The following is a 24,933-nucleotide window of genomic DNA, read 5'->3' as shown; positions in this document are numbered from 1 at the left end:
AAACAGATCCCAGGAACAACATCAGACATCTCAGTCCAGAAATGTGCAGTTCTAGGCACAGCCAAGATACTGCGCAGAACCCTTTGGCTCCTAGGCCTCTGGTAGAGGACCCGAGCTCAGAGGATGAAAGAGACCACCCGCGGAGGGTGAGAAGGGAATTTTATATATATATATATATATATATGTATTTTTATTTTTTTTTCTGAAATTGTACTTTATTATTTTCAAATAGATGTTGTATATAAATAAAACAAAACTCACAATGGACTTACTGTAACATATGTAATATTACATTTTTTTCACCTTCAAACTCTTTCAAAATTGTTTAAGTAATAACAAATAATTGTGTTTGATGGCTGAGAGGGTTAGGGTCAGATGGCTCTACAGCAAAACCTTGACTGGTCTTCAGTTTTACATCTCTCCAAACTACTAAATACCTAATTTTTCAAAAGTATAACGCTTATGAATTTAGAAAATACAGTTTAAATGTAATTCTTTCAAAAAACGGTATACTTATTTCTTACTAATTAATAGTAAATAAAAAGTTATATACTTACAGTGTACAAAGTAGACTTGAAGTAGTTCCACTTTAGCATGTAACTGTGCAATTGATTCACCTCAAAGTGTGATTTTCTACAATTTATTTACAACTAAAATATATTAAATACAAAATGTATATACAACTGTATATGTACAAAATGAAAATATACATAGAGCTGAATATGAATTTTGTACCTGTATAGCAGCATCTGTTTTTATGTATTTCAGAAATGATTTCCCCTTGGATTTTGTTCTAGATTTACATCAACTTTCATAAAATGTGTATCCTCTTGATCAGGAGGACTCTGTCATACCCTGAACATGTGTAACACATAAAGCATCACAACATGTCTGACTGCTCTGCCGTTTCTTTTAGCCAAGTAAAACCTGAGTCGTTTTTGCTCTTAGGGTTTTTTGTGAACTGGAAAAGCAAGATAAAATACAACATGAAAACTGTTTCATTGTGATGGTGGTCCCGCAAGCCCAAAATGCAGAAATAGAGAAATCAATACTTTAACCAACCAAAACGTTGTCAGAAGGTAAACAGCCAAGAAAAAAAAAACCTTGAATTCCCCCCCCAGCTTCCGCACTGATAATTCCTACAAATTCAGATATGAGGGAAATTGGATTCTTCCCATTTTTAACGATGTCGATGAGTTCAATTGCTGCTGAGTTTATGGTAATCTTTGCCTGCAGGAAGTTTTTTAACAGAACATGTTTATGTATCAGACTATTAATTTGGGCTGTAAAATAAGCCTGGACTTTATCCTTGCTGCCTTTTGTTGTAATAATGCTGTTAGGAAGCCTTACAGGCAGATAAACATCATGAAGATCTCTTACATTAATTAAGCTCCTAGTTGCCGGTTGAACCAGGAGTTCCACATTTGAGTGGGTTGACATTTCTGAGGAAAAAATACAAAAAAACAAACACAACAAATCTCTATTTTTCTAGCCCCAGGTAGTGCAACAAACATCCATATTGCATTTTTAATAGAAGCGAATAGGGCCATGAATAATTTCTACTCTCTAAGATGAATATTTGTTGCTTGCAGAGGCAAGATCCAAATTGCACTGTGTCAAACTGGGTTTGTAAATGATTTTAACATCTAAAATAGCACTATTAGTTTTACAAGCTGCAGATGGTGATTGTCACATTCCATCCTCAAGAAGTTAGTTAACTGCACTCTCAACGTGTGTCTTTTGCTGCTACTCTGAAGTTAAACACACTTTTTATTCCCTGAATGTAACAAAAAAAACCCATTGAACTGACCATGCACATGCACTGACAAAGCTTTTGTCAGACTGGTTCCAATGAAAGATGTGCACCTGTGATTGAAATCTGTGTCTTCCTCCACTAGCAATGCCACCCAGAGAGTCAATTTTGCAGCAATTCACTTGGTTATGAACATGCACTGACAAACATTTTGTATTTTCAGTGAAACTGCAGTATCAGTGGGAGTGGCTTAAAACGTCATGTAGGATTGATGTGAATGCAACAGTCAAACTTAGTGAAGTCCTCCTCTCTGAATCATTAGAAATTTGTGCAAAACTCAGCATTCTGCTGAATGTTGAAAAATAAAAAAAAATAAAAACAACACAATTTTGCATTTAAAATCCCAATGAGAATATGTTTGTTGATGCAATGAGTCATTAAAAATCATGGTATGATGAATATAAACAAGTGACAAGTATTCATAATTCAGTCAATGAGCCAGATCTCATCATCTATCAGCCAATCAGAGGAGACGTTGGCGTTTTATTCAGGCAATGGAGCAACATGTCCTGCCTACTTGGGAGCAGCTACATATGCAGCTTTATGGGGAAATTGCAGTGGGTGATTTTACAGAAGAGTTATAGATTCAACACTTTCACATGACAAACTCAATACACTGACACACTGTGATGAAGTGAGCAACGCTGTGAGGGCTCTGGTGGAGCTCCAAGGAGGACAGTGTCTACAAATAAGAGTGTTGCTGCTGTTTACAAACTGGTGTGATGTGAAAAAAGTGTTTTGTATTGCAACCTCAATAACCACATCATCTAAGCACAAAAACCTTTTATTGAAAAATGTGAGATTTTTTGAAATTGGCGCATTTCCACCGAACAAATTTATTTTCAGAATTCCAATTTGAGCAGTGCTCACTTTGGAAACAAACTCAGTTAGCGTTGGACATCACTTCACATAAGACGTACGCCGCAACATTTCCATTAATCTAGAAATGGCAGCACAAACTGAAAACAATCCAATTGGTCAATGAAACGTGAAGACAGTAGACGCTTTAGGTTACACGTACCTCTGTACTCTCTGCTTTGGTCTGCTCAAAGGCGAATTCCATGGTAGGAACAGCCAGCTCATTGGCAAAGAAACTCACATCTCCAGGCAGCTGAAAGGAACTCACGTTGGGCCCAGGACAGTTTCCTCCACGGATGCAACTCAGCAACTGTCTCTAGAAGTGTGAGAAAAAACACTGGAGAATCAACTTGATGGGGAAAATAAAACAGCTCCATGAAAGAAACCATAACGTGCAACAGTTATTTGTCCTGGATTCTTGACTGAACTGTGACAATAAAGTAATAAAGCAAATATTTTTTTAGACTGGACTTGGAGAGTGGGTTGTTTCTTTGCCATCTCTGCCAACAACAAACTGATAAAAATCCTCACTCTGACTGCTGTCAGTACCTACAGCTGACAGGAGATACAACAAAACACTGCAGAGCCTACAGATCACACAGGAGGCTTTTAGTACATAGAATACATAAAATAAAGAAAAGGTCAGCAGAGCTAGACTGGATTCTTTCTTTTCAAGTTTTGTTGTCCAATTAGAAATGCATCACACAAAAGCAGCATTTTGCACATTCTGACACTTCTGCAGAAAAACACAGATTAGGCTGACAGAAGTTCCTCTGTCAGGGTATTCAGTGTTTCAGTTATCTTGGAACAAAATGAAAAAAAAAACAACAAAAAAACTAATAACTGGTAAAGAAATGTAGCATTGTGATTAATAAGTGAGTGCTTCAGAAGCTTGTCCAAATGTTATTCCATGTCTGCCACTGAAGTTGTGGCATTGATTACAACAATGGTCTTTAAGTTTGAAACATTTTACAATCGTAGAACTTTTTTATAAGGTACTTTTTGCAACTTAATTGTATTTGTTAAAAAAAATAAAGGGACTGACTTACCGGATCTTAAATGAGAATTTGTTCTCAATCAGTTTAATTAAATGTTAAATAAATAAAATAAAATATATTTTTTTAAACCACTGCAATAGAAGTGGTTTCATTTATTATTTCTATCTAATGACCTGGACCCACTGCAGTCTAATTTTACTCCCACAGCCGTACCTAACTGCATCTTTCGTTCAACAAAACCTTTGCATGATTCCACTAAAATTACAAATTAAAATTCTAACATATGCTTCTAACATTTGTTTTTTTTTTGTTGTTTTTTTTTATTTTTATAAATTGGTCTCCATGATGTCATTGACATGAGATATTAAGAAAGAAATCAGCAAAAAACTGGAAATAAGCCTCAAGACCTGCTGTGTCAATGTCAGAATTGCAAAGATCAGATCACAGAACGTTTTGACATGTACAAGAGAATCTGTAGCAGCCTGTCTGAACTGCCTGACCAAACTGCATAAGCAGGGGTCAAATTAGACTGAAGTTGATGTGAATGGAGAATATTTTTCCCTAAAGACGCCTGTCTTCCTGTGCCATTGAAAGAGAGTAGAAACAATAGGTGAATCTGTAAAATGGGTATATATTCTTGAGGACTGGTTTGTACGAAGTGAAAGTAAAATAGAATGATTGGCTTAAACAAAATGGTCGCCAGCAAAATGCTATAATCGTGCAATGAAATATGTAGGGAAAGGTTTCCACCAAAGTTAACCGACAGTACAACCATATCAAACGAGAAGACTGAAGCTGTGTTTCTGATGGCCATAAAATTCAGCAAATTGTAATTGCCAAAATAAATTTGCATAATGGAAACATGTCAATTTCCAAAAGAACTCACGTTTTGCTATAAAAAGTTTTAGCACCAGGATGAGGTGTTTTAAGGCTGTAGTGAAATTAGGGTGTTTTGCAAAACTGCAATGTAAACACTTGTTTTCACGAGTCACATGATGAGCAACATGATGTTACTATTGGCAGAAAAGATTAAGAAGATGACAGGAAGTGGTCGGAGGATGGCAGCAAGGCATGTTTTTAATGACTTATACCTGAACAAACTAACTACATGTAATTTGAATGGTCTCTCATTTAATGCAAACACCACAATTGCAAAATTGTGTTTTATTTTTTTTATTTTTATTTTTTTTACATTAGTTGAATGTCTACAAAGTTTTGTGCACATTTGTAATGGAAACGCAGCTTGATATTCGAATCCCAGCATTCAAACACCTAATGTGATTTAAAAACTGATCATCTTTCTTGGATGCTTAAGATGCGCAATCGGAATAATCTCAAGAATTATTCCATATATTTATTCCATCATTGAGCTGAATCTCCCCATTATGTCAAAAGCTTAAACAAAACCTTCTTGCCTTTAACAAGACGTTCCAAATTGTGTGAAGACTCAGTGCTAATCGGAATTTTTAACTACAAGTCTAAATCTAACTAAACAGGAAGCAGTGCGTGGAGAATGTGGGATGTGGTGAGGGTAGTGTTGTGGCTAATTGCTGACTCCAAGCTTTTGTCACAGCAGCACTAACATGCAGCTTGTCAGCAGTACTGGATGCTTTCCGCTGTTGTTCTGTAATTGAAAGAGCAACACAGCTGCTGGAACAGAAATTGTTCAGACAACAGTGGGTAGCGGAAGCAAACAGACTGCAACAGTCAATCAACTGAAGGCTTATCTCTACTGTCCACGTCCTCTGAGCCCACCGCATGTCACAATGTCCTTTTGGCCCATTGCATTTAATTAGAGTTTTCTTTTATCAAGGTTTGTCAAAGGGGAGAGAGCTCTGGTGTCCAATCATTGTCGCCACGGTCACTGACACATTGTCAGCCTGTTGTAGTTTATCACTCCTAAAGGCTGCTGCTCTCTGGACATGAACAGCTGTGTTGACAGGCTCCCAGTCGAACAGAATGAGGGGCAGTAAGTGATACCTGGAACCTCAGCACAGAGTGACATTTCTCTTTAATCCCAAACTTTTCCAATTAATCCCTCAACAAGACTGCAAGGCTGAAGAGGAATTAGTGAGGGGGATTTCAAGCTCTTTGTGGAAGAGTGGAGAGTAGATATGGATGCTCTGGTAGTTTATGTCTTTAGTTTCAATGCAACTGATAAGGAATCTAAGCAAATCACTGAACAATTAAAAACTGTCAATATTCCCAATGCACCATTAGCCATTTCAGTTTATATAGGAAACATTGTACAGGGCATCCATAAAACATTTCACATTTTATGTTACAGCCTTTTTACAAATTATATTAATCTCTTTCCTAAGAAAAATCTACACACATATACCCCATTGTGACGATGTGGACATTTCTAGGAAATTGACACCCCCAAAATCAATTCAATATATCTCAGAACTGCAAGTTATATTTGATTGGTTCTGGTATCAACATAAAGGTAACAGTCCAGAGAATAGACCAGAGGTCTAAACATCAACAGTCCTATCGGTGAGAGCAAATATGGAAAAATGGGGATAGTTTTTTTTTTTTTTTTCCATGACATTTTGTGATGTATAGAACAGACTCTGACTATTTACTGTAGCAAATTTCATTTAAGCATTGACATTTTGGAAAGGTATTGGTTGAAATAAGTCCAGCCTGATTAAATGCTCTAACTAACCGAAAAGCTTCTAATGTCACACAAACACACTCAGTCACACTGTAAAAACCGTCCTCAATGAAAAAGATCATGGAACGTGCCTTACTGTCAGATTTGATAAGCAAACCTCTTTCATGCCGTAAAAAAAACACATCTCCAAAGATAGGCAGTTCACCATGACACAAACACGACTGCAAATGCAAACTTTGATTTAGAGCAGAAAAACTTTTTTTTGTGTGTGTGTGTGTGTGTGTGTCTTGGCCTAGTAGTAGATCTTGAGCAATGTCCAAAATAAATCGCAGCACTCAGGATGATTGAGAATCTGTAGTATGACTGTAAATTTGCCGAGCACCAGTGGAATCCATTCAGCTTGAAGGAGATGAAACTGTTCTGTCTTTAGAATTGGGCGAATTCCCAGTGGGAAGATGTTTCCAGCTTACAGAGACAGACCCAGGAGAGACGAATCCTTTAGCACACTCAAATTTTCTGTCTTTTGTCATATTTGTTCCACAATGACAAATGTTTTACGCTTTCAAATATGTAGATTTTGTGTTGAGCACGTTTTCAAGGTTTGCTCTACTTCCTGCCACCAGGACTACAGCTGCTGGAGGAAGGCCATTTTCAAAAGACTGTGCTCGTTAAAGGGGCAGTATTGTGTACCTTCCAGGCACATTGCATCATTTTATAGCACAACCAAGTACCTATGTTACCATTAGCTGCTAAATGCATCAAATATGACTGAAAAGAAGCATGGCTTTAAATTGGGTCTCTTTAAAAACTCCTGGTCTTTCTGAAACGTTTTTACCAGCATTTCACTGAGAAGTGACTCGTCTAATAACCTCAGCTGACTCACAGTTCCACCAGGTGTTTGCTAATTGCTGCTGGCTAGTTTGAAGGAGCTGAGAAGGGATTTTGCAGGGGACCACGGTCTGTGTGAAAGAAGCTTGGAAGCTGCAGCTCAGAGGAGGAGCTGCACCTCGAAGGCGTTGCTAGGTTCATGCAGACATTTTGCTCAACTGAATGGTCGCCATGGAGATTAAAGACTCTCCCTAATGTGCATGAAAGAATCAAAGCAACACTCCAGGTGTGTTTTTCATGATGGAATAACATTTTTACATGATGTAAAGCTCAAAGAAGTAAATTACTGTAACTGAAATGAATGAATGAATGAATGAATGAATGAATGAATGAATGAATGAATGAATATCTACTTAACATTAAATAATTGGGAGCTGTTGTGTTCCCATTATTTAATGGCGACTAGCAGCACTAAATCTTCAGTCAAACTCCATCAGCTCTGAGGAAAGCTCCTGTCCAGGTTCCTTACAGTATCAAACCACAACGACTTGGAACATTTTGAGGGGGATTTATTATTAAAGCTTTCTTCTTGCCTCGATCAGGTTATTCTGAATAATCATTCCATTAAAACTGAAACTATTGATGTGGCACCCAGGATTATTGAGCCATTCAAAGTGACGACAGTAACATTAACATGCCTTTCAAAATTAATCTTTCCGTATGATTAAACCAAATCAGCACAAAATTAATTTCATTTGCTGTGTTTTTGTAAACTGAATGAGAGACCGTATTTTACAGAAGAAGCATATTTCACAGAAACATGTACCTATTGTTCACAGCAGTTGTTTGGTTTCTAACGAGACACCAACAATCACTCTCTCAAAGCCATCATGTCATGAGGCTCTGCGTTTCCAATGGATATTGCCGTACCTGTCGTCACGGCAATATTTGTTGGTTGTTCATTTCACAGGAACATTGCTGCAGAGGCAAGATATTGAATGAACTTCATCTGAACTCAATTTACATAAATGCCTGTGATTAAAAAAAAAGGCACTACTACTACTACTGAACAATTCAATTTGTGAGCAAGTGCGCAACTGAACAAGCACGCTTGAAACTGCATCCGGCTGCCATTACAAACTCTAAAGCCATCGCTCATGTTAGAAATCATTCTGCTGAGCTTATTTAGAGCTGGGAGGAAAAAAAAAGAGCTTTTACTCTTTCTCAGCAGGTTTTTAATGTTGAAATTCGAAAACTAGACATATATTTATACATAAAAGTTGCAATTAAATCATTGTAACATGTTTATTACTTTTCATACGTTTTCTTTAGCTGTATATCTGTATATCACATTCTAAAACTGGCTGGTTTTAGAATGTGTTCAGAACCTTCAATATGACTCTTGTGTCTGGGAGAAAGCAGTCGAGCAGGAGAGGACTGGATCCGTCTGCTTCCTGCCACGAAGAACTGAGGGTTAATTAATAGCAGTGATTTAATTGATGGGAAGTGATGCAATTAGAGTTCTGCAGGAGAAGTGTGCAGCCTGTAACATGGCTCCCCTGACATGGAGACACACCTTACACTTTTCCGGGGTTTTTTGGAAACAAAACATCAAAGACAAAACAGCTGAACTGGAGCTTTCAGAACATATTCAGCTGCTTTCAAGACAATTTGAGGTTATATTTAGGTATTTAGAGGCTTAAAGGTCTATCTGGTTTTTGAATTCAGAAAAAAAAGGGTTTAAGTGGCAAAGGGTTATGTAGCGGCACAGACCACCAGTTTATCAGCTGAAGAGGAGCTTTAGACAAGCATAAGTGTTGAATTTCTCTTTTTCTCCCGTACAACCAACAGAGGCTTAAAACAGACTCTGAGTGGGAAAGAGAAACAGTCACAGTGAGTAGAGTCCTTTAGAGAGGCAATATTAAAGAAGAGAGGCATAAAAATGGGAATTCAGTGGGAGGAGAGATAGAATAGGCAAGTGAGCAGGAACGGAAAGAGAGCAGGACAGCAGAGAGAATGGGTAATTTCAGCCTGTGGGCACACACCGGGAATCAATATTTAATTTCTTTGTCAGCTATGATACGAGGAGAGTAAAATCATTTGGAGATCTCAGCCCACCACTCAATATCACTCAATCTACAGAATCATGTGTGCTACATGGAATGGCTTGCTGGACTCGGGCGTAACAGGATGAAACTAGATAATCTCCCAGAGTATATTGACTCTACATCATCAGACAGGAACACGGCTATAAATTCACAGATAATATCTTATTTTCATTTCCACACCAAACAGACAGTTTGCGGACTAAGGACGCAGCGCATAAAGAAATTAGTTACATCAAATATAACCAACCGCCGACTGAAACTGAAACTCCTCATGGGGGGAAAACTCGAATTCACATCAATACTTATTCAAACAACTGTCAAATTCTCTTATGAAACTGAAACGTGAGGTGTTTTGTCACCAATTACGATGTCCAACTACTTTCCACAGTGTCCAAGTTCTGGCTTGGTTGTCATGTCTGGAATGACAGGATATGAGCCGATGGTTGCTGAAAATATTTCTGAACTACTTTCCCACCATAAATCAGATTTCTGAAAAATTTTCTCATGTGGGTTTGGACTTTGTGTCATATCAGTGATACCTGTTGGAACATATGGAACATCAACATCTTAAAGCAGTAACTCAAAAACAGATTCGGGTTCCAAACTATTAGTAATTCTACAAAGACAATACAAACTAACTAAAAACTCCAGGACAAAATGTCTTAATCTATGTGTTATGATCAGGGAACTATTGCAACAACACATAAATGACGGCATTTCAATATTTTTAAGAAGACAGTGTTGTGGAGGTATTATATATTCAACATCTAGCCTGTTGCTTCCAAGGATCACCTCGTCTTCTATGACCAACTCTAAAGTCCAGCCAGTGTTCTTCCAACATGCACATTAGATGAGCAGATAGAAGGTTAAGTCCAAGGGAACCTCAGGAAGTGATGTTCCCAATGAGGGGCTGGAACTGTATGGACTCAGTTCACAGCAGGAAAGGAACTCATTACATTGCAATGGGGGATAAAACACAACTGGAATACATGTAAAGTGATGTCATAGCAACAAATGGTGGAGAAAAGATAATTGTGAATTCAATCTCCTCTGGCCAGATTAAAGACCTTTAGACATTTGATTCAGTTTCTTTCCACACTGCAGATGAGACTGGTTCAATGGATCACTAAGTCATCCACTCTACTGCAGATGACTTGCCTAACAGATTCGCTGGATGTCTTCCTACTTTGATTTCTTTGTATATATGTATATTTATCTGATACAAACCAGCTCCTTGTTTGTTGCTTCGTACAAAGAGTCCAATACCTTAGCTATTGAGAAGCAATTACTTGCTAGAGATGTGGACTCAGTTGAGAAGATTGGATCTGTTTTTACCTAATCGCTAACACTTCGCCATGAAGTATGTAACGGGCCAGCTTGATGAAGCCTCCCAGAAATTGTGTTTGCTGTAAACAACCTTGTGGGCGACAGGGCCACTATACCTTTGCCAGCAACAAAACGCCTTAGACATTCTGCTTGCTCCAACTTTAGTTGCTTGATATTTGGAAGCATGGCCAAGCGTGGCCAACATGGACTGAGTGGCTTTGCTCACTTCCTGTGCTACCAATAGAAATAATATTTAAAGGTTAGTAGCTTTTACTACTGGTTACTACTTCGTTACTACTACTCACACCGTGTTGTGGTGATTGGAAACATATGGGTCCTCATCCTGCCTTGTTTGAGTTCCGAATGTTGTCTTTCATTCTGAAGCAAGTATAACCCGGGCAAGTACGAAGTAATTCCTCAATGAATCCAGAGATTCTGATCAACTTAGAAAAGTATGAAGGGAAAAAATACTTCTGTTGCACTTAATGGATATCAGTTTGTGTGTGAGTGTATATGTGTTAAAGAAGGTTAAAATAATTTAAGATTTTGTTCAAGTATTAGGGATGTTGGTTTTAATAAATTCTGTACTTTTACTATAGTAGAATGAGACATGACTAGACAGACTGAAAGTGCAAATATTTGTGCCAGTTTTTTTTTTTTAAGAGCAACTTAAGCATATTCCTCTAGTGGCATACATTAGCATTACAACATATCAAATCAGCAGAGAATGGTGGAGAACAGACCACAATCAGAATGCAATGAGCAGCAAAAAGTGCCAAATGAGAAAACAATTGTGTATTATGTTTGTGATGATGATAATAATAATTCCGTTGCAGGCGGCACTCTTTGGAAAAAACCATTTGCAGCTGTTGAACTGAAAAACATTTCCAAGCCATTCAAAATGTAAGTGACTGGAATATTGCAGAAATGAAGAGGGAATGAGCTGGAAGAAGACAAAAGCACAAAAATGCTGAAACAAAGAGTCAAAATAGAGCATTTTCTCTTTTTCTATCATTGAAAAAAAAAAAAGGAATATCGACAGAAAGCCACTTCCATATGGCTACGGCACAGAATGCAACTGAGCCAGAGATGGCCTAAAAATATCAAATTAAATCCAACACTGGCAAATAGTTTTAAATACTTTGCAACCAATTAACATTGCTTACTTCACAAACAAACTCTTTGACACCTGTTTGCACTTGGCTCCTGTTGGGTTTATGTGGGAGTATTTGGCTTCCTCCCACAGTCATATCAGCTAATTAACTTGTCATATTCATTAAACAAAAGAAGTGAGCGGCTTTCTCTCTTTTGCAGATTCGAGTTTCATGGAAAACGCTTCACCTGCCTGTGCTTACAGTGATAGCAAAGATAAAGATACATCTGATGTAAACCTCAATCATTATAACGTAATCAGCATCTGGAATCAAATCCGTAATCCCAACCTTTCCTCTCTCTGTTTGATCTCATTTAATCCTTCATTATACCTTCAGCTGAGATTCAACTCCAACTGAAGTGCAATTAAGAAACCTTTATATTGAAAGAGTGTTGGCCTCACCAGATGGCGACTCAGTGCTTCACACTGCTGTGCTAACAATGGAGCTAACTGATCAAAACTGCCATTGATTAGAATCAGATGTGGAGACGACTAAGAAATACTAATCATTTATAGTAAAAAACCCAGATATTTATACACACTTCCACTGGTGTTTAAAAAGTTTTTTGTTTTGTTTTTGCTACAGACATCTGTATTGTAGAAGTTTGCAAAGCTTCACTTTTAACAGGTATAGTCATAAACTTTTTCAAGCATGATGTTAAGTCAGTAATAAAAATGTGTAATTTGGATCCTACACAGCTTAAAATTTAAAGGCCTATCTTCCAAAATCTCTTTTATGTCAAAGCTCCCTGAAAAAGCTGCAGCAGAACGCCTCATTTATTTTATGGCAAAACATGAAATCTTTGACAAACATCAGTCTGCTCCACTCCACACAAACAGGTTTACTCAAAGTGTCTGTGACATTTTGATGGCGGTGCACTCTGGAAGACCTGCTGTAATGATTCTCCTGGATCTGACATCTGTCTTTGACTCTGTATCAGTGGTGGCGAAAGCACTGAATCACTGGACACAAGTAAACATTCAAATAGAGACAAAAATATACTTAACATATTTACTTTCTAAATATATTCCCTAATCCAAAGCTCTGAAACATCTTTGCATTTACTGTATATTGTCTTCAATACATCAGTAGTGTTGTGTCATTTTAATGAACAATGCCGCAGTTAATGCATGTTTTTATCGTGCTTTCCCTCTGTGAATGTTTCCCTGAAGCTGGAATCAAACCTGCGACAGCAGCATCGAGGACTGCAGCCTCTCTATGGTGTCCCAAATATTACATTTTTATTTGCAAAAAAACAAAAAAAACAAAACAAAACAAAAAAACAATGTATTGTTTTTCTGCCACTTCATAAGTAATCACTTTGTTAGCTTGTCATGCTAATTGCTAAGAAAGCACAAGCTTGGGATTGCTCTCTGTCCCTACTGTCTGCTTGCCTTCTATTGATCAAATTTAAAAGAAAACACTTACAAAAAAAGAGAACTTAGGAAGCAGAAATTGATTAATTGGTGCTTCATGCAGTTACACATTTCTGAGCTTCATATTGCTTAAAAATTACATCATAATCAATCTTGGCTTAATTTCTGGGTCAAGTAATTACCTAAATAAATGTCAAGAAACCTTTGGCAGTGCGACTGCATGCTTTTCTATTTTACACAAACAACACGCCTCAGATTGCCTCTGCAAGGCAGGCAAGCCACAAAACTGCTGTTGGACAAATGCATCACATCACAGAAAATGACAAATGTCAGAGCCAGGAGTAATGACAGCGCTCATTCCTCACCTAACACACATTTTCATATGCGTTCTCCTACTTATGTTCTGCCGCTGTGATATGAAACTGTGATGGAGGGGCCACGCTGTCAGCTGCATAAATGCCTTTGAGGCCGAGCGGCTTCTCCTTGAGATTATGCAGATTCATGGAGCCTGGCACAGTCGCACAATGCCTTCCCTGACAATACAAGAACTATGGTAATTCAAACATATTGCCAACAGCGTACTATTTCAAACATTATGCCAAGTGCGCTGTCGAACCGTCTTGGATGGCTGTAAAGTCACACACTCATTCTGGTGATTTATTGTCAGCTTCCTTCCTTCTGGCTTTATGTGAGAAAGCATATAAATTAGGCATACTTGCATATTCCTTCATTTAGATGATGTTCAGTTTTAACATTTATGATGCGAATCGGAAGCCAGCAGACTGTCATCCTCTCCTTCACTTTAAACCTGCCATGGTATCTCAATCCAATTAAAATATTGGCCATATTTTTTCTACTGAGTTTGCACAAACAAGACATTTAAGATGAAATGTGTGAATTATTTAAACTGAAAGTTCTAGATGAAATGTTTTTTATTTGATTCTATTTTTGAGCATGTTTCTGAGATTTTTGAACTACATTTGTGTCAAAATCGATCTTATGAGAGACTTCATAGAGCACTGTAAAACGTTTCTACCCCTAACAGATTTGTTTTTAGATAATCTAATTGCAAAATCAGACAAAGCTAACCTGAGAAAATACAAAATGTAAATCTTGCAAACCTTATAAATGGCTAAGCCACCCCTGAGCATTTGTAACAACTGTTTTTATATCGCTATGGGGGAACTGTGGCCCAGCATGCATTGTAGTAACATTTGAATTGGAGGGCTTTGAGGTGTTTACATCCCCTCAATCAAACTTAAGTTTGGACTTTTACTGGGTCAGTCTGAGGTGGCCATGCTGGGGGTTTTGGATTGTTCTCCTACTGGGACAATAACGGGTGTGTTTCTATGGGAGTCCATGTTTGTTATATACCATTATCCAATAAGAATAATAAATAATAAATATGGTAATCCACATATCTTAGCTTTAATGTGTTTATTTGGGTCTTTCCATGAATTCACACCAGACTGTCTATATCCTCTGACCTCAACAAGGCATTTCAGTCAAATCAAAGGCTGCTCACTGGGTGCGTTCCTTTTTTTTTGCACTGTGTGCTGTAAATCTGAGGGATGTTTGTGTAATAGATCTGAAGTTTTGCCCATCTGACAACAAAAAGCATTCCGTATTCAAGGTCACTTAAATCTCCGTTGTTTCCCTTTCTGATGCTCAGTTTGAACCTCAAGAGGTCCTCTTCATCTCGCCTATTGGTTTGCTGGTATGTGATTTACTTTTTGTGCTAAGAAAGCATTTCAACAGGCATATCCACTGGAGTGGGTAGTGAGTATCACTTCTTCGCAGCAGTAACAATTCCCACTGGGTTAAAGTAACAACAGCATAGTTTGTAACTTTTTATACTGATATGAGTCTTAATGAGGTCTTAATGCATTATCCGTGACTTTTTGCTTTCCTGTTGGAATAAATATGTAGTCAGTACCTTAGTTGGGAAATTAGAAGAAAAAAAACAAACAAACAAACAAAAAACATGACTACTCACTTAAACCTGAACAGCTGGAACTGTGACAAACAAGACTGGAAGCAGATCTAAGTTTGTCCTTCCTGTTCAAGGCTCCACAGCAGGACAGAAAACAGCATTTCTGTTAATCCTCTACGATGTTAGCGTGTGTGGATTTTCGAAATGCAAGTGCCACTGAAACTTTAACTGAGCTATAAGATTAAGCCTTTCAGCAATACGCTCACCTGGTGTGGAATCCAAAGCAGGTTGAATGTGTCCAGACAGCACCTTATGCCACATGCAAAGTAACCTGGACGTTGTGTCACAGCCAAACAGTTGATGTGAGTCATGTGGTTGCTGTATGTTTGTTTTTGCACACACTTTTCTACAGACAGTCTCAATTGTGGACAATGACGGCAAAATTTCTTTTAATAATTTGACAATCTTTGTAGTCGTGAAGGGAAGAATTGTATAAATGTACAAAATTCCTCACCGCATTAGATTAATGTTCCTCAAAAAGGATTTATGTCTCCCACAGATACAGAAACTGGACAGTGGAGTTAGAGCGCATTTTCACATAAAACACAGCAACACACTTCTGACCAATAACACAACTCTTCAAACACAGCTCTGTGGAAACAGTTTGATCCGGGCCTGGTGTCAAGTTTGACAGGCGGATGATCTGAACATATTTTATGTTCACAGTATCTGAGTGTTGGGGTCAGAGTTCAACAAAACAAGAAGAAGAAGTACATTTGAAAAGCTGGGTTTCCTTTCTCCAATTTTAAAGAGAAAATAACAACAAACTCGAAGAAACAAACTAATTACCTTTCACTTACATGCTTTGCGATACTGTTATAAATGTGCATAAAACATTTTGATATTCTAAGGTAAAAGAAAACAAAAAACAATTTGGCAATTGCAATGTCTCCATTAAGAAAGACATGCAATTAAAATCACAGGTAAATAAGTTTGTTCACACAGTGAGTCATTACAGTCATGGAGACAACGTTTGTGAACAGGAGGTACTGTATAGTTTTAATCAACTTTCAACCAATCAGAGGAGATGTCTGCATCTTATTCAAGCGTTGGAACAACAAGCCCCGCCTAACTTGGGAGCGCCTACGCATGCGACATTTTAGGCAGAATGTAGTGGGTGATTTATCAGAACAGTTGTGGATTCAACATTTATGAATGTCAAACGCAACTTCAGATGAACTGTTTCTTGCCGTGAGACCACGGCAAGAAACAGTGTCCATCCCTGGACACTGGCATTGTCCAGGGATGCCAGTGCCTACAAAAAAGTCCATCTCATGCGATGCAAAAAAGTTTTTCTAGGGTAGTTTTGCAAAATACACCAATTTTGATTAAAAAAAAAAAAAAAAAAAAANCTTCAGATGAACTGTTTCTTGCTGTGAGACCACCTGTGCATTGTCCAGGGATGCCAGTGCCTACAAAAAAGTCCATCTCATGCGATGCAAAAAAGTCTTTCTAGGGTAGTTTTGCAAAATACACCAATTTTGATTAAAAAAAAAAACCTCACCCAAAACTTTTATTTTATTTTTTATTTTTATTGCTGTGCTTCCATTAAGCAAATTTCTTTTTGCAATTCCAATTTGAGCAATTTTATGGTCAATGGAAACTCGGTTAGTGTGGCAGAGCAGGGATCAGTAGTCATGTAAAAAACTGGAAGTGAAACTAACCCCCACATCCTTTCTCCTGTCTGTGCCAGCCCGGTGGCGAGTCAAGAGTTGGGAGCGTGAGGGTCACCATGGCAACTGGCGATCATTGATAGATAGCAATAGTCAGGTTTTACAAATCTGTGATTTATTTGCAATGGGTCTGCTCTGCTCTGATGGTTGGTGAAGGTATGGTGTTGAACAAATGACTGTGTAGTGCTTCATTCTGACTGGCTGAAGAGCTGAGGAAGCTGGAGAAGCTAACGGCGGCTAATGGCCACTCTCGCTGCTCGCTCAGGACAGACGCACTGCGGCTGAGCTGTAGAGCGCTGTCGGCATGAAAGTCTCTAACAAGACAGAAAAAAAGTCACTACTTTTGTCACTAGTCAGTTGCTTTTCAGACTCCTATAGTGACTCTTGAAGAAAGTCACTATCAGAAATTGTATGTCTGATACATACAATTTGAAGAAATTGTATGTTCAGCTATATTTCATTGCTTGAAGGTTCACAGCAGGTCACAAAAAACTAGCACAAGTTAGCATGTCATTTATTTGCATTGTAAGATTTTTTCCTGACTTTTGCTGCTATTGAAGTAACAGAAAATGATCGAGGTTGGGGTAACTGTACAGGACAGGCTGTCTTAGCTTCATGACTTTCAGTGACACAAATAATAAAAGAAAACATAAGCACAGACAATGCATAGTAATGAGATGTGACTTTGAAGTGTGTTTGGTCTCATTATACAGCAACACTATGAATCCTTAATCTGAACCAGAGGGTGAAACACGTCTCAGAGGAACGGCTTTCTACTTCTCTTCAGTCGGGTTGGAGTTGACTAAACACAGGTGCTCAACTCCACAGACACAGACCCCCTACAAGTTTAATATTCCCCCCACCATGTCTCCCTGTGGCTTTGATCCACTGCAGTGTCTTCATCCTGGCTGCTATTTTCCACACAAACACCCATCTGGTACGACCGCAACTGTTTCAACTTTCAGCTTCAAGCACTTTTATTGCATCTATTCTAATTATTGTGTGCAGAAACTCTGACAACTAACCAGGGGAATTAAGTAAGTTTGAGCATTTGAGTGAATGTAGCTGTTGCAGCAAAAAGTTTAAGGTCAGCATAACTCGGGCTGTTTGGTTGACTTGCCGCGGTTTTAGCTAAAGGTTTTGTGCACATGATTCCTCTGCATACTCCCATTTCATCCTGCAGTCCAAAAACATGCATGTTTTATAAATTAGCTTTGACTGAGTGTGTAAAATGTATTCACACACCTCAAGGTGGGACTAGAGGGCCTTTTTGCCAACTTGAAGGTCGAGGACAAAGTATCAAAAATTATAAGTGGTAGTTGCCTTACAATGTGTTTCTACTCAACTAAAATCTAAAAGTAACCATCTGATATTGCTTACCAAAGATACTGCAACTGATCAGATCATCTGATATAATATTTAAAAATGATGTCAGCCAGACATAAATGTAAAGTTATCTTCAAATTATGGTATTTTAAAAACTAAAATAGAAAAATAATACATGTAAAGACTAAAATTACAAAGTCACAAATTTAGAAGAAGAAACGGTTTCCAAATCAAAACGTACAGGGTGAATGTATAACACATTCATCCTGCATGTTAGAACAGGATGAATGAAGTGCATCCATTACACAGCAGGCTCAGAAAGTAGAAGCATAAAGCTTCTACACAAATAAGAAATCTTAACTTTGTGTGTTGGTGTGTCTGCTTTTGCTTTTTTTCTTCATTCAGTGAAGTTTCTCACAGTGGCAGAGTATCCACAGATTGTACTCAAGTAAGAGCAGTGATGCTTTATAAAAATATTACAAGTAAACGTGTAGTAAAAATACTCCTAAAAGTAAATTCAATTCTAAAAACTTGCGCAAGTAAATAACTGAGTAGATGGTTGAGGGAATGATGTAATGATGATGTATGATTTATGCAAACAGCCAATCACATTATTTACAAACAAGATCTTGAAGTAATTTCCAATGAGAACATTAAAAAGGTGAGATATATACATGAATTCAATTGGAAGCATTTACTCTGCTAACAACAGGATGGGTGTTCACTGAGGTCAACACCGTGACATTCTTGTTGCGATCCAGCTTCTCGTTTATACGTCTCCAGTGACCAGAGTCTCTGACATTGGCACTCTTTGAAATCTGAATAAGGTTCCAGAATGGAACATTTCAGGAACCCAAACAACTGTGATCAACTCCAAGCAGAGATAAAATGATACCTGGTTTTAACTGCACTAACCAATGAGAAAAACAACTTGAACCCATGAGCATTTTTAAGAGATAAAACGCGAATAAGAGCATATGAAGTATTAATAAATAATGTGGTCTTCCACTGTACAGTCGACTCCACTGACAACCATTAGTTTCAGCTACCTGCTGCATGCCACCCACACACCAGCTGGAGACCAGGCAGACATAAATCTGAATAAGAATACCTAATTAAAGCACAAGCTTTCGTCCATTTGTTTCACAGTCGCCTCACCTCCTTTGTTGCTTTCTTTCTGACCTGCTTTCTCTTGTTGTTTCCCTTCCCTGTCCATTTACAAACTTAATGTCCCTCCTCTTTCATGTACATTCCCAACAAAAAGTCAGTATTTTTTATTATAATTGGTTCCTAAGCACCCATTTCAAAGCTATCAGTACATTAGCATCTGGGTTTGGAAGACAAGCTCTAAGTAAGATAAGTAGCACGTATTAAAGCTGTTGTGGAAAAAGGATTGATGATGTTTAAAACCATTTCTACATATTGGGAGGTGGGAGATCTGTCTGGGGAGATCTCAGAGTAAGGGGCCAAACAGCACAAGAGCAGCAATAATGCTTTTCTTTGGACTGTTTGATAGAGGATATAACAACGCAACCTGAAAACTAGAAGAAGTTAGTAGATTGTAGCCAGGGGTGCATTCAAACCAGTCCTGTTTAGTCTACTTTACTCAAACTCCAGCTCATTTTCCCAGAAGGCTTGGTTTGTTTGTAAGATATGGACCGAAAAAGTGAACTGTGGTCTGCCAGTTTCACTGCAGTGAATTTTAGCACTGTCTGAATGCGTATGTGAATGCCAAGCAGACCGGAGACCGCTCCAAAAGCAGAAAGTGTACAATAGAGCAAAGACAAAAGAAAAATCCCACAATCCCTAAAACCTGACACGACTCCATTTTTGTTTACAATTCATAAAGAAGGATGTTGGAAGGATTTTTTCTGAGGTTTTTCTGTTGTTTTCTTAGGTGGTTCTTAGTGCAGCGCCACCACAGGCGAGGGAGGGAAAAGGTTTTCAAAGGGTTTGGATCGTTTACCACAGTAGAGCATGAAAGTGAACCGCACCAGCTGAAAATGTAACAAATGCTGCAACACTGATCCCTAATTGAGCCAAGTCTACTGGACTATTAGGTGTGAAAACACAGTAAGAGTGTGGAGCCAATACATTCCTCATTTGTCACATCAGCTTCATATCACCATTCACGACTTCAGCATGTAGAACATTTCAAAGCGATGATGCCCTGCTTCCTGTCCTTAAAACCATCTGCCTCAAATTAATGGCAGCAAAAAGCTTCTGAAAACGGGAGAGAACTTTATCTTTTTTGTACTTCTTTCCAAAGATGACATGCTTGACTCCAGAACTCAATTCCTGACCCTGTCTTTTTCCTGAACAAAGATGCTGAAGACCCCCACGTACTCAGGCGTACTTCAGTCTGTGGAGAACTGCATGCACTTGAAGTGGACATCTGCTGGGCACGTCTGCGCAAAGGTACATTTTTTTCCAACATTTTTACAGCTTTTGTACTCTGTGTTGCACAGTAAACTGTTCAGCGGGAAACTGTGTTCATAAGGAGCTGTTTTGTATGCGACACCGAGCTGATAAGGCTGAGCGTTTCCACAACCAGTCAAAAGGATGTGTAGCTGCCACAAGACATGGAGCTAAGAATCCAACTAGCTCAGCAAACTTCCTGGTATCTATTTAGATTGTGGGAAATGAATGAATTTGTCATGAGAAATATAGGCAATTGGTACGCTCCACTATGGGATCTTAACCATCGAGGGACAGTAATATGTGCAGAGTCTCAGCTCTTTGTGCTTTTCTTGACTCAGCAACTCAGTGTTCTCTCCTAGATAAATCCATTGTTGTAGCTGGCAGTCATGTTTGTAAGTAAACATGGCTGCCAGTGACACTGGGACATTACCGTTTATTGATGATGTGACAGAGGACAGAAGCCGAATATATTCTGAGGTCTCCAGGGACGCACAGTGTGCTCAGATCCAGCTAGATGGAGCCAAACTGATAGGACAGCATTTCATTATCCAGATGGACAAAGAGCCAAAACACAGTAAACGCAACCCAAGAATTTATTAAAGCAAATAAGTGGAACATTCATTCAAATGATCAAGTCCAGTTCCTCATCTGAACCCAACTGAGAATTTCACTTGCTGAAGACTAAACTTTGGACAGAAAGGGCCCACAAACAAACAGGATATCTGGTATCCTAAAGGTTACATGAACCTTGTTCAGTGTTTCTGTCTCAGTGATGTCATTTATTAATGTCTGCAGCATTTTTATAATTATACAATTGTTCAGAGGTTTGTTTTTGTATATATTATCAAAGTTTTGAAATTACCCTTTAATTAAGTTTGCTACAAAACATTGGAAAGTAGAAAACCCAGCATCTAGTGGTGAGCGTGTGTTCTGGTTTCAGTCATTGTCAGCAAAGGTTTTTTTTTTAACAAGGTATAGGAAATTAACATTTTCTTTTCATTTTTTTTAACTTGTCCAATTACTTTGACCTAATAAACAGTTTTATTTCTTACAGGTTTATTCAATATTTTTAGTTAACATTTACGAATTTCCACAAGCAGGAAGGATGAGGCAGCCTAATGTTAGGCCAAGCTCAGCCCTGTTTGAAAGGCTTCTCTGAAAAGAAAACAACTAATTTAAATGAGTTCAGCTAATTATACAACTTCTCAATACATTTTTAAATATCCAGCTAATTTACTCCTGGTATCTACATAAAGGGTCTGATTTCTCTGCCACTTGCAAAGAAAGTGCACAGCATGAAAAGTCAGGTCTGACTGGAACTTCAAAACACATTTTGAGAGATTTAATTGATACAGATTACCCAGATTTTTAACTTGCCTTCACCAGAGCAATCAGAAAACATCTCTGTGTTCATAGCCATTAGTTGTTACCTTTTTTTGTTATGAAGAGCAGGAGCAGGAGAGAATGCAAAAATTCCTGAATGTGATTGTGTATGTCTTGGTTTAACTACAAACACTTGTTTCTATGTCATTTAATATGGTGGGCTAATGAAGACTGTGGGCTTCAGTGACAAGAAATCACAACAGTGTGGTTGATTTTATTTTTTTTTTATTTTTTCACTTAATTGAGTAAACTACAAGAATGGCATTTTCCTTTGGGGATTCAAAAAGTGTTGTTGCATTCAGTTCATTAAAGCACAGCAGAATATTGTGCAACCTTAGCTGATTTTTGTATTTATTTTCCTGTTGAGACGTTACTTTAAAAATCAGGATGTTTCTCACTTCATTATAGCAGACTAAAGCAGCCCAGGCCTTTTTAGTAATTACTTCAAGCTGCAGCAGAGGAGTAATGGCACACTGAACTGCAGCTGTTCGCTTTTTAAATCATGTATCTTTCTGGATCCATGGCAAGAGGATATATTCTCTGTGGATAGATGACTATTCTCATGAAACCAATATCGTTAGTGATCTGTGGAACCAAAAAAAAACTAAAGAAGTGAGAGATGTGATTGGGAGATTTTAATGATGTAAATCTAAAGGTGTGGGGATGCAGTGCCTGCAGGTGATGAAGGAAGAGATTATGGAGTGATATTAGAACAAGGCAGGTGGGGAGAGAGGGAGGTAATGTTAAAGAAACATGAGCTAAAAAAAGAGTTGAACGTGGAAATAGAGGGAGAAAAGGACTAAGAACGTTTATGATGCATGATGAGGCAAAAGTTTCCATTGTAAAAAGAGACTGCAGAAGTTAGGGAACATCTCTGCCAAAGCAGATCAACAAAACAATCCCAAGATTCAATAGAGGGACAGCTTAAAGCAGCAGTATACATATTTAATAAAAAAATATGTTTGTCAGTGGTCATAGTGTCCATATTTTTTAAAACTGTCACTATGTTGTGACAGTAAAACATAAGACAGATAATCTGGGGAAAAAAAAAAATCGAGCTCCTCTGTGTGGTCCTACTGCCTTCTGCAGAAATACACCACTCCCCAGTCAGAATCAACCAATCAGAGCTGGGGTGAAGGTCTTAGACATTGTTGGATTCACTCTTTCTATTCCACTAGGGGACTCTACACTTTGTTTTACATGAAGTCAAAGTGATTTGATGGCAAACCAGAAGTGGTTTTACGTCACCATTGACTGAAGCAAGCAAGCTAAGTTAACTTTCTAACTACAGTAATTCCCAATGTGGTGAGTTGATGATGAATGTTAAGCTATTCAGAGATAAGTTTTACATGTCGGTTTTGGCAAATTATCTTTAAGATAATGAAAATGCTTGTGGTTTCATGGGTTATTTTGTATATTAGCAGCTAATTGGCGTAATGCTATCCCTTGTATATTGTACAGGGGTGTTGGGGCCTGCCAAACAAATGAATGTTAAGGTGCCGGTTAAGAATGAAATTATCCAAAATGCCAACAATGCAGTGACTGGACATAACATCCCCGTCTGGGTTAGTTTTTTTCCTTTGGGAAGACTGAAACAAATTACCATTTTCTGTTTGTGGTGTGGTTTGCCAGATATTCTCATCCAGGGTACTGCTCAATTCTAAGGTAGTTGGAAACATACTGACTTTGAATGCCTTCCTTTTCAAAGTGATTTACCGTCAACTTTCTTCTCTTCAGAGCAAACTTTCTCGTCCGGGCTAGTCTGTTCTTTGGGAACACTGGAAGAATCCTTCACAAGGACTGTGGTCTCAGCCTGAGTACTGTCTTGTGATGTTTTCCCAGTCAAAGCAGTAGCTGTGATTTCACAGTCTACTTTCTTTTCCTCAAAGCAATCTCCCCCGTCCAGGGTAGTTTTTTCTTTGGGAACACTTGAAAAATCGTTCCCAAGGATGGTGCTCTCATCCTGAGAGCCGGCTCTGACCAAATCCCTTTCAGGAAGGTGGTGATCAAAGAGTTTTCTCACTCCGGTTGTGATTAAATATCCAAGACCAAAACCACTTAATAAAACATGGTGGCTAGATGTTAATCTTTGCAATGCTAAAAACACTTGCACAATGCAATGTTGAGACTCAAACAGCTAAAAGGAGATAATGAAATGTCTTGCATATGTCTGCATGGGTGATGTATGGGGGAGGGGGGGGGGTTAGAACAATTCCAAGGGCCCTTGACCGACAGGGAGACCCATACAAAATAGTTTGGGGTTTTTTTGGTTATAGAAGTAGAAAAAAATTGTGGCCCTGTCGATTATATTCTATTTTAAAAAATTGTTTTTAGCAGTAAAAATTAAATGTTACCCCTCACAGACCAAAAAGCACACATCTATATTGGCACTGAACTCCCTCCTGGATCTACATGTAATGGTTTGTCCCTGCTTGGTGCTTGACAGTGACGGTGTTCAGCAGCATTCAGTAGAAGATCAGAAAGACTGTGGCGGTTACTAACCTGCTAAGGAAAATTATAAAGTGAGGTTTTCAAAAAAATAGACAAAAGACAAGCGTGCCAATTTGTAACCCAGTTTTTCTCCGAGAGGTGAGTAGACTGTGTGAGATTGTCAACCATTTAGCATAGTTAGCTTAGCTACAGACTACTGTTAGCCTCCATTTCACTGGCATCTAATGAATTAAGAAAACAAAAGTTACCAACATATTCATATATTGTATCTCTTCCCTGTAACTTTTTCCACACTTAACAGGTGAGTCTGTCAGCAGCAGCTCTAACCCCAATACCAGTATAACCTTTTATTCCTGTCCCAGTGAAAAAGGTGAGCAACACTGTGTTCAATGACAACCTAAATAGCATCATTCCAGTGAGTCTATAGGGGTTTCTCTGTGTCTTTGCTCTTTTTTACAATTACTCAACAAAAACAATATATTTATTACTGACAGAAATTCAAACAATCTTTATAAAATAATAATAAAAAAACAGCCTCCTGTCTGAACTGGAACTAGTCCAAACAGTTTTACCTTAACTTGCATTTAAATTACAGATATATCTGT

General features: G+C 38.2%; 1 protein-coding gene across 2 annotated transcripts in view; it reads right to left on the bottom strand.

The window, feature by feature from the left end:
- The window catches only part of naaladl2 (N-acetylated alpha-linked acidic dipeptidase like 2), a 393,728-nt gene that overhangs the window by 92,545 nt on the left and 276,250 nt on the right, over nucleotides 1-24,933 (bottom strand). For both annotated transcript variants that reach the window (XM_016672733.1, XM_016672734.1), the window contains one exon: nucleotides 2,835-2,987. In XM_016672733.1, coding sequence (XP_016528219.1) covers nucleotides 2,835-2,987 — 153 coding nt within the window. The remainder of the gene's footprint in view (nucleotides 1-2,834; nucleotides 2,988-24,933) is intronic.

The sequence above is a fragment of the Poecilia formosa genome, unplaced genomic scaffold, assembly GCF_000485575.1.
Source record: "Poecilia formosa unplaced genomic scaffold, Poecilia_formosa-5.1.2 Scaffold65, whole genome shotgun sequence".
NCBI classification, from domain to species: Eukaryota; Metazoa; Chordata; class Actinopteri; order Cyprinodontiformes; family Poeciliidae; genus Poecilia; species Poecilia formosa.
The sequence above is the reverse complement of the archived record's forward strand: the minus strand, read 5'-3'. Positions and strand labels throughout refer to the sequence as shown.